The 15437-nt window shown below is 37.5% G+C and overlaps 2 protein-coding genes across 2 annotated transcripts in view; both read right to left on the bottom strand.

The window, feature by feature from the left end:
- Positions 1-10437: 10437 nt before the first annotated feature.
- Positions 10438-11692, bottom strand: LOC104120280 (uncharacterized). Its single transcript, XM_070187086.1, has 2 exons — positions 11339-11692; positions 10438-11265 (listed from the first exon to the last, which is right to left on the bottom strand). Exons 1-2 carry the CDS (start codon positions 11690-11692, stop codon positions 10438-10440), a joined length of 1182 nt encoding a protein of 393 aa, XP_070043187.1.
- Positions 11693-11705: 13 nt separating this feature from the next.
- LOC104102703 (E3 ubiquitin-protein ligase RHA2B-like) overlaps positions 11706-15437 on the bottom strand; it is a 22626-nt gene continuing 18894 nt past the window's right edge. The window contains exon 2 of the mRNA XM_070187087.1: positions 11706-11791. Within this exon, the coding sequence (XP_070043188.1) occupies positions 11706-11791 (86 nt within the window). The remainder of the gene's footprint in view (positions 11792-15437) is intronic.

A 15437-nucleotide genomic window follows, 5' to 3' on the forward strand; every position in this document is an offset into this window, starting at 1 on the left:
CTACGAACCTCCAAATAATTTTCTGGACACGCTCCTAAGTCCAAAATCACCATACGAAGCTATTGGAATCATCAAAATTCGAATCCGAGGTCGTTTACACATAAGTTCGTATCTGGTCACTATTTTAACTTAAACTTTAAACCTTGGAACTAAGTATTCTAATTCCTTCAAAAAACCTCACTGGACCCAAACCAATTGCCCCGGAAATTCACAAAACAACTGTAAAGTACAATTTGAGAAGTAAATGGGAAAACAGGGTTGTAATACTCAAAACGACCGGCCGGGTCGTTACAAGTAAGTGTCGAAGTCGACCTCTCGTCACTACTTCTTCGAGGTTAGACGGGATACTTTCTGGGTATGCGTTGTTTTCGAACTCATCCTACACTTCCTGTATATTTTGTTGTATAGGTACATGCATAGCTAGTAGCATTATGAGCATAGCAGCGTGGTTGATACGTGGACTTAGGTAAGCTGCATCTTGTGAGACGATCCACAACCAGCAGAGTCTCCTAGTAAATCCTCATACTCTTGTGACACCGGGTTTTGGGATGATTATGAGATTATAGGGCTATTATGATTTGTTTCTTTCCTATTCAATCTTATGTGACGTGAAGCGCTTGTTATAAATCGAGAATTGAGAAATTGTAGTGGTACTACAATTGCGGTGCGGGATGTTACTCCCTGCGTAGTTGATTGGGCTATCATCGTCGCCTTGCGGAAGGATATTTTGTCATTTCAGCTCAGTAGCTGTGTTTCTGGGAGCTTTGAGGCTATGCACAGGTTGCTATGATGCTCATGAGTTGTTATCGCACAACATTGATGTGATGGTGGGATGCTTGCCTATGTGTCAGGGCAGTGAACGACTTTAAAGGAGGTTTACTCAGTGCATGATTCAGAGATTCGGTATTTTATTTCCGGCAGAGGAAAGGCAATCACACTATAAGTGTTCAGGTTTGGGTTGATGGAGTAACGGGACTTGGTACTTTCGAGCGTGGTGGTATTTTTATATGTGATGTGGTGTGATTGTCCCTATTGAATATGTTAAGTTCACCGGTGTTATAGTTTCCTTCAATTCGCCTTTGGGCAGAGTAGCGTAAAATAGTGCCGGAGAAACGGCTATCAGAGATCGCGGTGTGCGGTGGTTCAAGATCGAATCGGCATTCCTAATATTGATAGTTCGAGAAAGATGATTCTCGGAAAGGGTTAAAGTTAGTAGAGATCTATTGGTTCAAGTGCTACAGAGATAGATTTTGATTTAAGGCAACAACTGGACATCGAAGGATGAGGAAACACAAGTAGGAAGTGTCATGCGATGGTTAAATTTCTAGAAGGCCAGGTGTAATAAGAAAAAGCCGAGTAATTGCTTAAAGGAGATGGTTTGACCAAAGTGGGTGAGTGGAAGGGTAGCATATGGGTTCGGTGGTAGGATGACTAGACTCCTTGAGAAAAGTTTAGAGTGATTTGGGATTCATAGTAGGCAGTGACTAGGTCTACGTACTTAATTTGAAATATTGGTTATTATACGGTAGGAGATTGGATACAACAGAAATGAGTTGCTTGATATGAAAAAGGATACAACATGACTTTGGATTTGAAAGTACTGTCTCACCTTTTAGTAGATGTCAAATGGGGAGTGAACGGGCTTGTACAGCTTGTGAATGGGCACGGGCCCGAGATGGTTTATTGGTTTCGTAGTAATTGCACCCAGTGCAACAACATTAGAAGAAGTCGCCATTTAATTTCCACATATGGGTTATTTCCTATGAGCGGGTTAGCGGTCGCGTGGTGTTGACGAAGCTTCTACGAAGAATTCTACTGGCTACCCGGTAAGATATTGTATAGGAAAATGTGGCTAGTGGTCTGGAGTGTTCATTAATGGTTAATGGAAGGATTTCAAGGAATTTGGCGGGTTGATTGTGCAAGATCATGTCGATGAAGGAAGAATCTTGGTGGGTTCCAAGTTTATGCAATAGTAGCTTCAAGCTAAGTGGGAGAGTTCCACCGCCTACAATTGGACTGCATGGTCATCTATTTGTAAGATTTCTAGTTATCGGCATATTTGAGAAAAGTATTTGGGAAAATGTGTGCTATATTCGGCCTTAAATGATTTATGTTCTGGCTTGGGAAGACTCAGGATTTACGCTTCGTGTAGAGGTAATTTACAAGAAAGGTGATTCAGCCGAGTGTTTCCTTGAGAGTGTGTTCATGTTCTAGAAAATCCTTGGAGTAGATTATATTCATGACCGAGTCAGAGTGGGTGACTCTCAACAACGGCTCTAGTGAATTCAACGGTTAAAGTGTGGTGCCTAAGGATTTCGAGTCCGCAGTATGGTTGAGTATCGTGCTTTTGCAGCGGATTGTGAAAGGGGGGCTTGGAGTGTTCTATGTTATGTTTGGCCTGCAGGGTAGCATTAGAGGAATGGGAGAAAATAACTTTGTACTCATAGAGAAATATCAGAATAAATATACCAGTTAGCAATGGTTGAATTGGCATGATGGTGGTAGCGATCAGTTCCTTCAGCATATTGAGTTATACACGTGATTTGTGGCATTACGTGTGAGACTTGACGGCCGCCGTAATTTGATTTATTTGTAAGCATTCGAGTGCTATGGCATGTTATGTGTAGATGGATCCCGGAAGAGTTATGGTGGTTTAGACCACTACTTGAGGTTGGTATTTTCTGCGAATATGAGGATTCAGTTGCGTGTTGTGCGTGTTGTGATGGTTCTCTTGGATGAGTTAAGTAAAAGGTTTCTATGTAATGAAGTGCTTACCCTATTAGTAGTTCGTAAGTTAAGATGAAATTCTTATACTCTTGCGCATTGATATGATTAAGTGCAGTGATCGGCATGGGATTTTGAAGTTGAGGATCAAGGTTGCAGTTTGGTGTCGACAAGAATGTCAAGAGCTCGGATGAGCGAGAAAAGATTCAGATGGTTAGAGTATTATGGTATTGTCTTTAGCGTCACCTGAGATCGGTGTCCTATGTAAGAGGCTTTGAGTAGTGATTTCGGATTTTTGATATGCTTTACAGCATTTGTTCTGCCGGTGGTATGGATGTGCAGACTTGATATCTGGTGCGGAAGGTCGTGGGAGCATGTCCCACGGGAAGATTGTATAAGTGTGACATGTTGTCACTTGATTTATCGAAGATTGGAACCAAGTATGGAGATTGATGTTCTATTGTTCATGTGAGAATTTATACCCGGAGGGCGCCCGGTTCATTTGGTTGTGGATTGTGGAGGTTTGTTCTGGATATGATGGTTGTTCTTGTGTGTTATGGGGGAAAAGGGATATTATGAACCCTTGAAAGGTTATTAGACTAGTACGGTGCGATCCGAATCAACTTGAGGTCCGTGGGTGGATCTAGATATGAATGTGGGTTCTATGTCGGGCCGGAGGTGTTCATTTCAGTGCTCTTTGTGGAGGGGTATTCGGACGTTGGATGTTATTTCGCCGCCGACTATTTCATGTAATACTATATTGTGCAGTGTGAGTTGTGAAATAGCTTGATGATTTCATATGTGTTGAGGTTCCGCGTAGCGATGGTGTTATGTGAGCAGGATGGTTCTCGAGAGTTAGATCATATATGGCACCTTAGTTGTGCTTGGGTTTTATAGCGCATGGCGCTATCTGTCTCCCCAGGGATGGTATTATGCACTTGGCGTGTTTGTGGACGATATTCGGGTATTTTGCAGGTATGAGCAATTTAGCTTGGTGACTAATTCCTTTCAGGTTATTATGTGTGAATTAGGTGGCATGCCACCACAGACATGTTGTTCGCATCGGGTTGCACGCCGCAACAGTGTAATGTTGAGTACAGTTCCCTATATTTATTCCTGTGTGTTTTATTTCTCATTTTCCAGGGAAGGTTAATAACACCTTTTTGGTTGTCTAAATTAGTTACGCGGGTTGCATAATCCTTTCTAGAGTTCATTTTCCTTAGGTATCATGTTCGAGTTTGAAGCTTATTGGCACATTGTGGCATCCTATGAGACTTTTGGCAGTGCTTGAGGTGGCTTATTGCCTGGGCAACTTATACTAGGTGAGACAAGATTTTTGGATCTAGAATAACTGCGATCGGATTATATGAAGCATATTAAAGAGCAAATACCATTATTCGTTTCATAATGGGGTGATGATTCTAGTCAAGAGGAGAGACTCGATGAATTGTTGACTCGACAGTTGGTTACAAATTTATATACATCTTTTCCGTCGTGGCGGTATTGCAAGAGTCAGAACAAGACTTATATATGTCATGAGGTGCATTATGAGCACCGAAGTCATGAAATTTCTGCTATTGTTATTAGAGGATGTTATTATGGTTATGTAAGTTACGCAGTGCATAGTGTGGATTCAGCAAATGTATGCAATCATGTATTGGTGCATCGCATAGAGATTGATATGGTGTTCGTATGATGGAAGCAGGCCAGACAGAGAATTCCGGAAGTTGGAATAGAGCTCTAAGGCCTATTTGGCTACGAAAGGGAAAATATTTAGATTAGCTCGAGCTAGTGTGCTCAACTGAGCTGAGGTAGCACATGTAGGTGCACAAGGTATTGAACAACGATTTCACACAACTCCAGAGAAGTTCTTAGCACGTTAGAGGACGAACATATGTTTAAGTGGGAGAGAAAATAACGACCTGACTGATCATTTTGAGCTCTAGCGCGACATTCAGCGGTTTAAGTCCATATACATCTTCGCTAAGGGTATTATGACTTGACGCGTGGTCGGAATTGAACTTCGGGAAGTTCAGAGTGGATTTGGAAAGAAAATTTGCATTTCAAAAGCTTTAATTTGGAAGAATTGACTACGATTGGATTTTAGAGTAAACAGCCTCAGAATTGGGATTTGAAGGTTCCAGCAGGTTCGTATGATGATTTCGGACTTGGGCATATGTTCGGATCGGGTTTTGAATGCCCCGGGAGAGTTTCAGGATCTATTGTGGAAGTTAGCATTTTGGAAGAATTCCATAAATTTGGGTTGAAGTGCATTTCAATGTTATCGTTATCAGTTTGAAATTCCAAGTATGAGAATAGCTCCGTATGGTGATTCCAATTTTGGTAGCGCGTCCGGAAGTGGATTTGGAGGTCCGTAGGACATTTTGGAGTCGTTTGGCGAAAGTTAGAAATTTGAAGGTTTTTTGAGAAGTTTGATCGGAAGTGGACTTTTTGATATCGGGGTCCGAATCCGATTCCGGAAGTTGGTCTAGGTCTGTAATGCCAAATGTTACTTGTATGCAATATTTGAGGGCAATCGGGCGTGATTTGATTAGGTTTCGGCATTGAATGAGGAAGTTTGAAGTTCTAAAGTCCCTAAAGCTTGAATTGGAGTACGATTCGTGCTATTAGCATTGTTTGATGTGATTTGAGGCTTCGAGCAGGTCCGCATTATGTTTTGGAACTGGTTGGTGTGATAGGACAGGGTTCCGGGGGACCTTGGATGGATTCCGGGTGGTTAACAGATCGAAAATGAAATTTGAGGAAGGGTTGAAGCAGCTGGGCATCTGGTGTAATCACACATACATGAAGAGGTCCGCAGGTGCGGAAAAGGATACGCAGAAGCGCATTTTGCTTGGGGGGGGGAGGGGGACATGGACTGCAGATGCGGTCGAGATCCGCAGAAGCGGGACCGCACTTGCGCGCGTGGAGCCGCAGAAGCGGAGGGGCAAAAGCGGATGGTGGCCGCAGATGCAGAGTTGAGGGGTCTGGTGGAAGACCGTAGAAGTGGTAGTAGGGCCACACCTGCGGAACCGCAGAAGGGGTCAAGTGACCGCAGGTGCGGAAGTCGGGGTTGGGCAGTGTCTTCTTTAAAATGAGGTGTTTGGCTCTATCTCATTTCATTTCGTCCATGGGAGGTGATATTGGAGCACATTGGAGTGCCATATTTCATCAATCATAATGGGGTAAGTGCTTTTTTCACAATTTTGAGTTAAATACATGAGTTTATATGGATTTGAACATGGGAATTAGTAGAAATTGGGGCTTTTGATGGAAAGACCTAGAATCTTGTATATTTGGATTTTGACCAAGAATTTTGGACATGGAATTGAGAATAAATTATATATTTGAGTCCATGATGTCATGGGCAAAGTTTATCTTCAAAAATTTTGGAATCCGGGCACGTGGGCCCGAGGATGATTTTATTGACTTTTCAAGCGGAGTTGAAAATTCTTGTAAATAGTATTATAATGAGTATTTGAGTATATATTAATGGTTTTGCATAATTATTGACTAGTTTTGGAGCGTTGGGCATCAGTTTTAGTCGTCGGAAGGGCTTGGGAGCCGGTTATGAAATTTCAGAGTGAGGTAAGTCTCCTTTCTAAGAGAGAATTAACCCCATATGTGAACTAAATTATTATGTACTTCTATTTGTGGGGCCTACGTACGCACGAGGTGACGAGAGTCCGTACGTGGCTATTAACTATGCTTATGTCCGATTAGTTTTAGGCTTACATCATGCCTTGTTGCTATTGTTCTTAAATTTATGTTTATTGTTTGTATTGAAAGGAAGCGAGATTGAGTTAGCTTATTAAATGTTTCGAAAGGAGTTGAAATTGAGAAAAAGTTGGGAACTTAAAGGTTTTCATTTGAACTCCGTATCTTTGAAAATAATTGAGGAACACCATAATAACTTAAGAAATCTATGTGTAATCGCGTCGCAAGTATGATTCCCGAGCGAGGGAAAAGTCCTTAAGTTTATATTTGACTGCGTTGCACGTATGATTCGCGAGCGGGGTATTTCCTTCTACTACTCTTATAGGATCATGTCGCTCGCCTCGACAGGATTTATGTACCACACTCTCATCGGAGCGGGCCGTTCGCCTCGGCAGGTTAATAAATACATCTATGGTTCATGTCGTTCGACCCTCGGCAGTGCACAATTTACTTTTATGTTGGATCGGTCCGTACGCCTCAACATTTCCTATATATATTATCCTAATGGAATCGTGCATAATATTTGGCAAGAGGACAGTATATCTGAGGTTTTTCCCTGATTTGAATTATGACAACCTCTTTGATGAGATCCACTATCTCTATAAATATGCTCCGGTTACGGAGAGAACTTGCTAGATGAGAGCTTGAGTAAAATTGTAAAGAGGGAAATTTTACAACGTATTTTATACATGTTTATTTCATACATTTACTCGGTTTCAAATTTATTCACTTCTTTACTGTACCTGATATTATTGGACCACTAGTAAGTGACGAAGTCGACCTCTAGTCACTACTTTTTAGAGGTTAGACGAGATACTTACTGGATACGCGTTATTTTCGTACTCATACTACACTTGCTGTACATTTTATTGTACTTGTACATGTATGGCTAGTGGCCTTGTGAGCGTAGCAGCGTGGTTGATATGGGGACTTAGGTGAGTTGCATCTTGTGAGATGATCCGCAACCAGTAGAGTCTCCTTCAGAATAATTGTATTTTCTTTTCTGTCCAAATTTGTATTCCGGACAGTTATTGTATTTTATTTTGTTCCCTAATAAATGCTCATGCCCTTGTGACACCGGGTTCTGGGATGATTATGGGATTATTTAGTATTGAAATTTGCAAAAAATATTAGGAAATTTACGATTTCAAAAATATTAAAATGAGAATTTACTAATTATTGGTGTTGGATTGCCTGACAGTAGTGTCCGGCGCCATCATGACCTTTCAAGGATTTTGGGTCGTGACACTTACTGGGCACCACTGTGATGTACTCATGCCCTTTCCTGCACATATATTTCGTGTGCAGATCTAGGTTCCCTTTACCAGCCCCGTCCTTAGTTGCAGTCTCTGTTGTTTTCGTATAACTTCAACGTACATCTGCCCGCGCCCGTAAATTCTCGGAGTCCCCCTCTATTCCCCTATATTGATTCTTTTCTTATTTCTATAGACACTGATGTATATAACAGTTAGAACTTCGTAGAAGCTTGTGACTTACGGTGTTCCGGGTCTTGGGAGTGTCATGTATATTTCGAGAGATGATTATTGTGTATGCCGAGCGGCATCCCAATTGCTTATTAAAATATATATTACTGTTAGTTGTTCAATTTTCATGTTTTTCATTTCATTTCCGCAAGTGTTAGGCTTACCTATTCGTAAAGACTAGGTGTCGTCACGACGTTTCACGGAGGGAGAATTTGGGTTGTGTCATTAGTCACGTAGATACTAATTCTATCAAATTATAAAAGGGGAGTTTCTACAATGTATCTCAAAAATTTCCACTTAGAGGAAGAAGTTTACATTTCTTACTATATGGATCGAATTTAATGCAAGAAAAAGAACTAAACTCTACAAACACCAAAGTATCTGAATTTATGAGTTACTGTATACTTTATAGCTTCCAAATAAATACATTTATGACATATTTAGGTGCTGACTAAGTGAAGATGGCAATATACTTATAGCTTTATAAATTGATTGTGAATTTGTGATGGAACTTAACTTAAACTCTAAGAATCTAAAGTTCCATCAAATCCTAAAGGAAACAATAGAGAATACTATACATGAGCAGTTTCTCAACACATTTCTTGTTTTCAACTTTTGATCATTGACAATATCTTCTATTGCAGGCCAATATTTGATGGTTCTAGTGATCTTACAATAGAAGTCGGAACAACCAATTTTGCTCTTCACAAGGTACAGAGATGAAGTATTAGATATTTCTTCTTCTCATGTAATTTGATCTATTAATATCTTCATAATCATCGGAGTGCTCAAGTCTAGCAAATGTAGAAGTTGTGCCAAAAATGGGTAGGCATAGGCAAACGTATTTAAAATGTGCATAGTCAAGCAACAGAGAAATAGAATGATATATTTCTGAAAAGTGGAAACTCTGATTAGAAAAGATAAGAAAATGTTAAAAATTAAAACCACTTTCAATTATTTACTGGTCAAATATACTTTTAAACAATAATTCAAGTTGGCTTAGATGCAAGAATATAGGAGATTATGAAGTTCTATTAGATGCTTACTTGTTCTGATATAAGTGGATTGTAAAACTTTGCTCTAAAGCCTTGTAATTTCATTCTATACCAAATTCTAATGTTATGTCTTGTATCAACTGAGCTTCATCTCATTTGTAGCTTCTGAGTTTAAGTTTTGAACAAACTTTCAAGAAAGAAAATTTGTTATGTTTTTTTAGAGCTAGAGGGAAAACGTAAAGTTGCAGTTGTAAGTTTAAGTACAAATATTATGACAATGAAAATATGAGTGAGTACCTCTTTAATGACATAGCATTCAAGGAAATTTTTATATTTCTCAGTAAATATACTTCTTAGTTGGCATAACTTTTGGCACGTCGGCGAGTCTTGCTATTGTAAAAATCAAAGATTTTACAGCTTCTCTGCACTCCTCAAGACATGTCCTATAAACAAAAATTACCCAGAATGAACTAACATGTGGTAAATCATCTTGTATTGAGAAGGGAAAAAAAGGTAGTCGAAATCAGTTATGAAAAGTTTCTGCACAACCTTTGTATAAATGCAACAATAATTGTAACTAATACGAATATATCAAAATAAGCCATCATCAAAATAAAAAAGTTGACCAAACATTTAATTACCAGTATATTTTATGGGAAGCTCTAGAAAAAAGTTGTAATTTTCTACCTATGTGAATATAAGCACATCTCATGTGCTATGCGCAGAGTTAATGATAAGACATGCAAAATATGATGGTTAATGCAATGCAACATGAAATCTAAATGATGAACTCCACACAAGTTGCTTTAAGTGAAGCATTTGACAATATGTAAATGCATTGGCTAAATATTGAAATTAAAAGATACCTTGATTCGCCCAGATGATGTTCATTCCTTAAAGACTTCTGGCTCTACGCAAACTAGTGCTACAAAAGAGGAAATAAAGATATCACCTGCAATGTTGCAGCAGTGAGCAAAGGAGACACCATTTAGTGAATCCGTAAGAGAAAAGTTCTTTATCTGCTTACCATAGACAAAGCACTGTACAACAAATTTGCATTTGGGATAAACATTCTCAATTTTCTCAAGAGCAAGTTATTCAACCTGTGCCAACTTAAAGATATTATTCCTATTCATAATGAGCATTCAAAGATCAGACTACCACTCATATTATATATTTTCTAATAAAATTCATTCTAAGTAATATTGCATACCTAGTAGAAATCAATGAATGTGAAATGATGGTTGGTAATCCATATTCATGCAACTCCACAATTTAACTGAAGTGATTGACTGCAAATATAGATATTTAATTTAACAAATAAAAGTATTTCCATGTGACGAAAAAATAATTAAGCTATAACAGGATATATCAAAGTAAATTAAATTTAGAAGAATGTTTACCTCATCAAATTTTCTGTTTTTTTGTAGTATGACCAACTATATACTGAGTATGTACACTGAACTTGCTATTGGTGCTTCTCATTTGATACTTACTCATTAAAAACTTCTATCATCTTAATTTCGAAAAATTTCTTGATACACTACATTTGTAGTTTCATTTGTTATTTTTCCATCTTCATCATAATATATGATCTTCAACCTTTTTCTACTTCTTACTCTTGAAAGTGCAACGTATAGTTGTCCATGAATAAATACAAGCTTCTTAAAAAATAATCCCACATTACATAATGACTGGCCTTGGATTTTATTGATGGTCATGGCAAAAGATACAATGACTGAAAATTGCCTTCTTTTGAAGTTAAAAGAAATTCTTACATCAGATGGAATAAGTATCATTCTTGGTGTAAAAACTTTGTCTCCAGTCATTTTTCCTAATAATACTTTGGCTTTAGTTATACGATTTCTAAGTCTTGTGATGATCAATCTTGTACCATTGCATAATCTTAATGATTGATCTATATTTCTTAACAACATCACAGGAACGCCTACCTTCAAAGTGATAGAGTGATTTGGAATACCTGAACATTTAATACTATTTAGAAATTTAGGTGTATGTACATGTTCCAAAGATCTAAATGCATAATTATACATGCAAATTGTATCCGAACTTAAATATGACTTATCCTGACTATTGTTGAGAGAAACCATGTAATCATTCACCGATTCCACCATTTCAAGAGTTGGCACAAGAATTGCTCTTTCTTGAAGGTATTTTATATCTGTGAAATATCTCAAGAAATCAGAATATGTACTTTGTACAATTCCAGATATTGGATCATCACAATTATGTATGAGAATATCATCGGGTATTTCCACTTTCTCAATGTCATCAATGGAACATCCAATATTTCCATCACTTATTGCCAAAATCCAATCAGAAAACTATTTTAAATCATCCAAATCAGAACCGGATATATTTTCTTGCAATCTCATATTTGTTGTTAGCTTTAAAAACCTGACAGTGGGGCCACAAATATGAAGAATATCGAGTTGTTTCAACAATCTCTTGCCTAATACCTTTTGAAATTACAAGCAAGATTTGTCTGAAGGCACCTCCAAGAATAATTGTTTTACCTCCAAATGACCGATCTAAATTTGATGGATCTTTAAATCTTAGAATATCTCTAAGCGTTTGATCAAGATCTTCAAAACAATATTTATGCATCATTGGTGCCTCATCCCAAATCATCAATTTTGCCTTCGCAATCAACTTTGCCAAAGGAATACCTTGTTTTATATTGCATGTTGAATCTTTAGTTGGATTTAGAGGGATCACAAATTCTTCCTCATTGTAATATGGTCTTAGCATTGTCGGAAAATCGTTAAAGCTTTTTCCACAACCTTTTAAAATTCTTCCCAGCCTTTTTAAGCAAATGATTTTTCACTTCATCGTCGGTTAGCTCGGCCTCTACATGACATAAAAATGTTAGAGTTCAAAATAAAATATATACTCATACTTAAAACTCAACCATGTAGTTTCATGTATATGTAGTTTGTTTGTATGAGCATACAGGTCATTGATATTTTTATAGAATAACATAACTAAGCATAGATCTGGAGTACTATTTTTAGTTCTTTTAAGTCATGTATTAAAATAAGTCAAAAGAGAAAGCTGGAATTTGTGATGTCGTTTAGAACATATAAGAACAAAAAGTAGCGAGAAAAGATTGATATTATAAATTGATCAAATTGACTTTATCAATAGTTAAAAATAGAGAGTTGTCTTCATCTATCAGGCTACCAAATTCAACAAAGTAGAATATTAAAGAAGTTATCATGTACCAACATTTATTCCTTGTTTAATCCATATAGCAGTAAAAAATTATTTAATCTAAAAATTTTATCTTTTAATACCTGGGCTACTCAATAATGTTCTTTCTTCACGAAGAATATCTTCTGATAATAACTTCCACGATGATTGCCAAACAATTCTGGTCGTAACATTGAATTTGATAACAACATGAAAAATAAGTGTCTTAGATAAGATGGCATTCCCCAAGTACTTGCTTCCTTTATAGCATCAACATATTCTTTGTCGTCATCCAACAACCCAAGTGCATAACATGCATCTCTAAAAGTAAGATAGTTCTGATTGTTAATTCTTCAAAGTTGTTTGTATGAAGTTAGACCTTTGATTACATTCAACAACAATTTGAGATAATATATCTCTCCATTCCCTGGAGTAACAAAGAAAATCCTCCCAATTGAAAATACAGAATTTATCCTCTTTTCCCATTTTTTTAATTTTTCGGTCCACCAAAATTTAAGAGGGAATTCTGCGTAAGTCAAATCTCTAACTTCTGAATAAATTTTGTTTGCCTCAAACTGTCACGACTTTGAGCCATACTTGAGGTTACGAAGAGGTTAACTCCCCGAATAAAATTTGGTGATTAAACATTTCTGTGGTAACTTGCCGAGTTGAGCTATGATAGCACACATTGCACATGACTACACTTTAGCATGTCATTTATACTAGTCCATAAGAATGAAAATTGTATTTCATTCATCACATACGTGTATACTTGTTTAACTGCTCCTGTATAATATGTTCGGACTGGAGGCCAGCGACTATGCCGGGCGGATTATATTATTATAGCACGTGAGTTGTCTGTGCGGATCTAGATATTGTACTATAGCACATGAGTTGTTCGTGCAAAAACGTGAAATGTCCGTGTGGTTGATATTGATGTGATCTCTGGGATAGTCGGTTACTGTTATTGGACTATACTATGATGAGATGAAATTCCTTATGCTTATTTCGTGTGTTTTGCTCTTATTTGATTGAAAATAGTTCATAGGAAAATGTTAGTTTCCTTGCTTGCTTAGTAGCCCTCTTGTTAATTTTCTTACTATTATCTGCCATATCTAAATTATTACTTGTTTGGTGTACGAAATCGCGTTGTGTGGGGATTATTATGACTTTGGGTGTGACTTGTCGGTTGGGCTGCTTATATTGGTACGTATTGGGACAAGGAATGCTTGGAAGAATGATACCATGTCTTCGCTAAGAATTTGGGGAATGGCCCTGATAGAGCGAGTGAACGTCTCGGATTATTGATCAGATAAGTAGTTAAGAGATTATGCCAGTTTCCTTTATCATCGACAATGTACAAAGGTTTTATTGATTTGAGGTTTACTACCGGCATCAGATTTTCTTTGGGCTAAGATATGGTAGTCAGTAGTTATTGTTGTGAGTATCTGAGTAATGTGGTGTATTACGTGATTACATATTGAGTCATGGTTATGGCTTGGCATGACGTGTTCAGACTTATACAGTATGTAAATGAGAAATTTGGGTCTTGTAAGGAATTTTGAATGTTAGAAATTGGGTCCAAGGTTTATTGGCTAAGGTAAAATTATTGATGTTCATTTATGTTATTTGGTCAGGCCTATATGGAATAGGGTGACGTGGGTTCACCACGGGGTATATGCATGGCAAGGTGGGATAGTGATTTGAAGGTTTAGGAACAACTCTTGGAACGTTCGATGATGAACGTATATTTACGTTGGGGAGAATGTAACGACTCAACCGGTTATTTGGAGCATTTACATCCCGTTCAACTATTTGAAGTCTTGAGTAGTTTCATATGATGTATTATGACAAGTGTGTATTGTCGGCTTTGATTTTCAGGTGTTTCGAGATTTAGTTCGGAAGAATAAATTTCATGTTGGAAGCCTTTAGTTGAAAGAGTTGACCAAGTTTGAATTTTTTTATTCGACCTCGGATCGGAGTTTGGATGATTCCGTTAGGTCCAAATGGTGATTTTGGTCTCGGGCGTATGCCCAGAATTTAATTTGGATATTTTTAGAATGTTCCGATGTCGTTTCTTCAAGCATAAGTGGTATCACATTAAGAAACTGAGCTATAAATTCAGTTTTGATTGAAGTATTATACCCGTATTGAAATTTCAGATCTATAGCAAAAAGAATAGTCAAATTCGGACATCGTATGAGAGAGTTATGCCCATTTCCGTGTCGGAAAAGATTTTCCGTCGCCAGCGCCCAGCGTAGCGTAGGAAGCTAGCCCTGGCGCTAGGATTGTTTTGAGATTCTAGAAACAGCGCCACAAGAAGCGCCCCATGCTACATGTGGCGCTCCAAGCATTAAATCCCTATAATCGGGGGATTTCACCATTTTTGACAAAACAAAGTTGGGGATATCGGTTTGGACGATTTTCAGAGGCAAATTTCACCACACAACTTGAGGTAAGTGTTCTCGAATCCCTTGTGATTATATTCCATGAATTAATCTTCATTTTCGGCGTTAGATTATTTATTTTTCAAGAGAAATAGAAGGAATTTTCTACAATGCCATAAAATGAATTTACGAATTTAAACATTGATTCGGAGTCGGATTTGAGTAAAATTTGTATGGTTGGACTCGTAATTTAAAAAGTTATCGGATTTTGTGGGTTTCGTCAGATTCCGAGATATGAGCCCCATTGTCAACTTTTCGAGCGGAGTTGAGAAATTTTATAAATTATTAAATTGTAAGCATTGAAGTACATTATGATCAATTTGCACGTTGTTTGAATAGATACATATAGTTTCGCTTGAATTGAGGAGATAGAAAAGCGTTTGGAGTTTGATACGTGCAGAATGGAATTTTCGGACTATTGTTTATCTTTCTCGGCATTGAAATTGGCTTGTTTGAGGTAAGTATTTTGCCTAACTTTGTTGAGAAAAGTTTTCCTACTAATTGCTATTGATTGTTACATGCGGGGGTGATACATATATGAGGTGACGAGCATATATGCATGTGGCAGGGTTAATCATGCTCGCAGGTAAATTATACAATTTATTGTGCTGTGTAGAATTATGTGACACTCTTGTTTCATGTCTTCTTTGAATTCTAGATTTATATGAATATGACATTAAATGCTAGAAACCCTGATTTTGCTTATTATAATCTAATTAAAAATCTGACGGACTTTTGTGAAAATTATTAATGTGCTAAATCCAGTGGTTATTATACTTAATCACAAATACGACTCTACGACCGTTATTCTTGAGATTTTGAATTCTATACATGAATTGAAGATTATTTTGAGACTT

Source organism: Nicotiana tomentosiformis, chromosome 10, assembly GCF_000390325.3.
Source record: "Nicotiana tomentosiformis chromosome 10, ASM39032v3, whole genome shotgun sequence".
Taxonomy (NCBI): domain Eukaryota; kingdom Viridiplantae; phylum Streptophyta; class Magnoliopsida; order Solanales; family Solanaceae; genus Nicotiana; species Nicotiana tomentosiformis.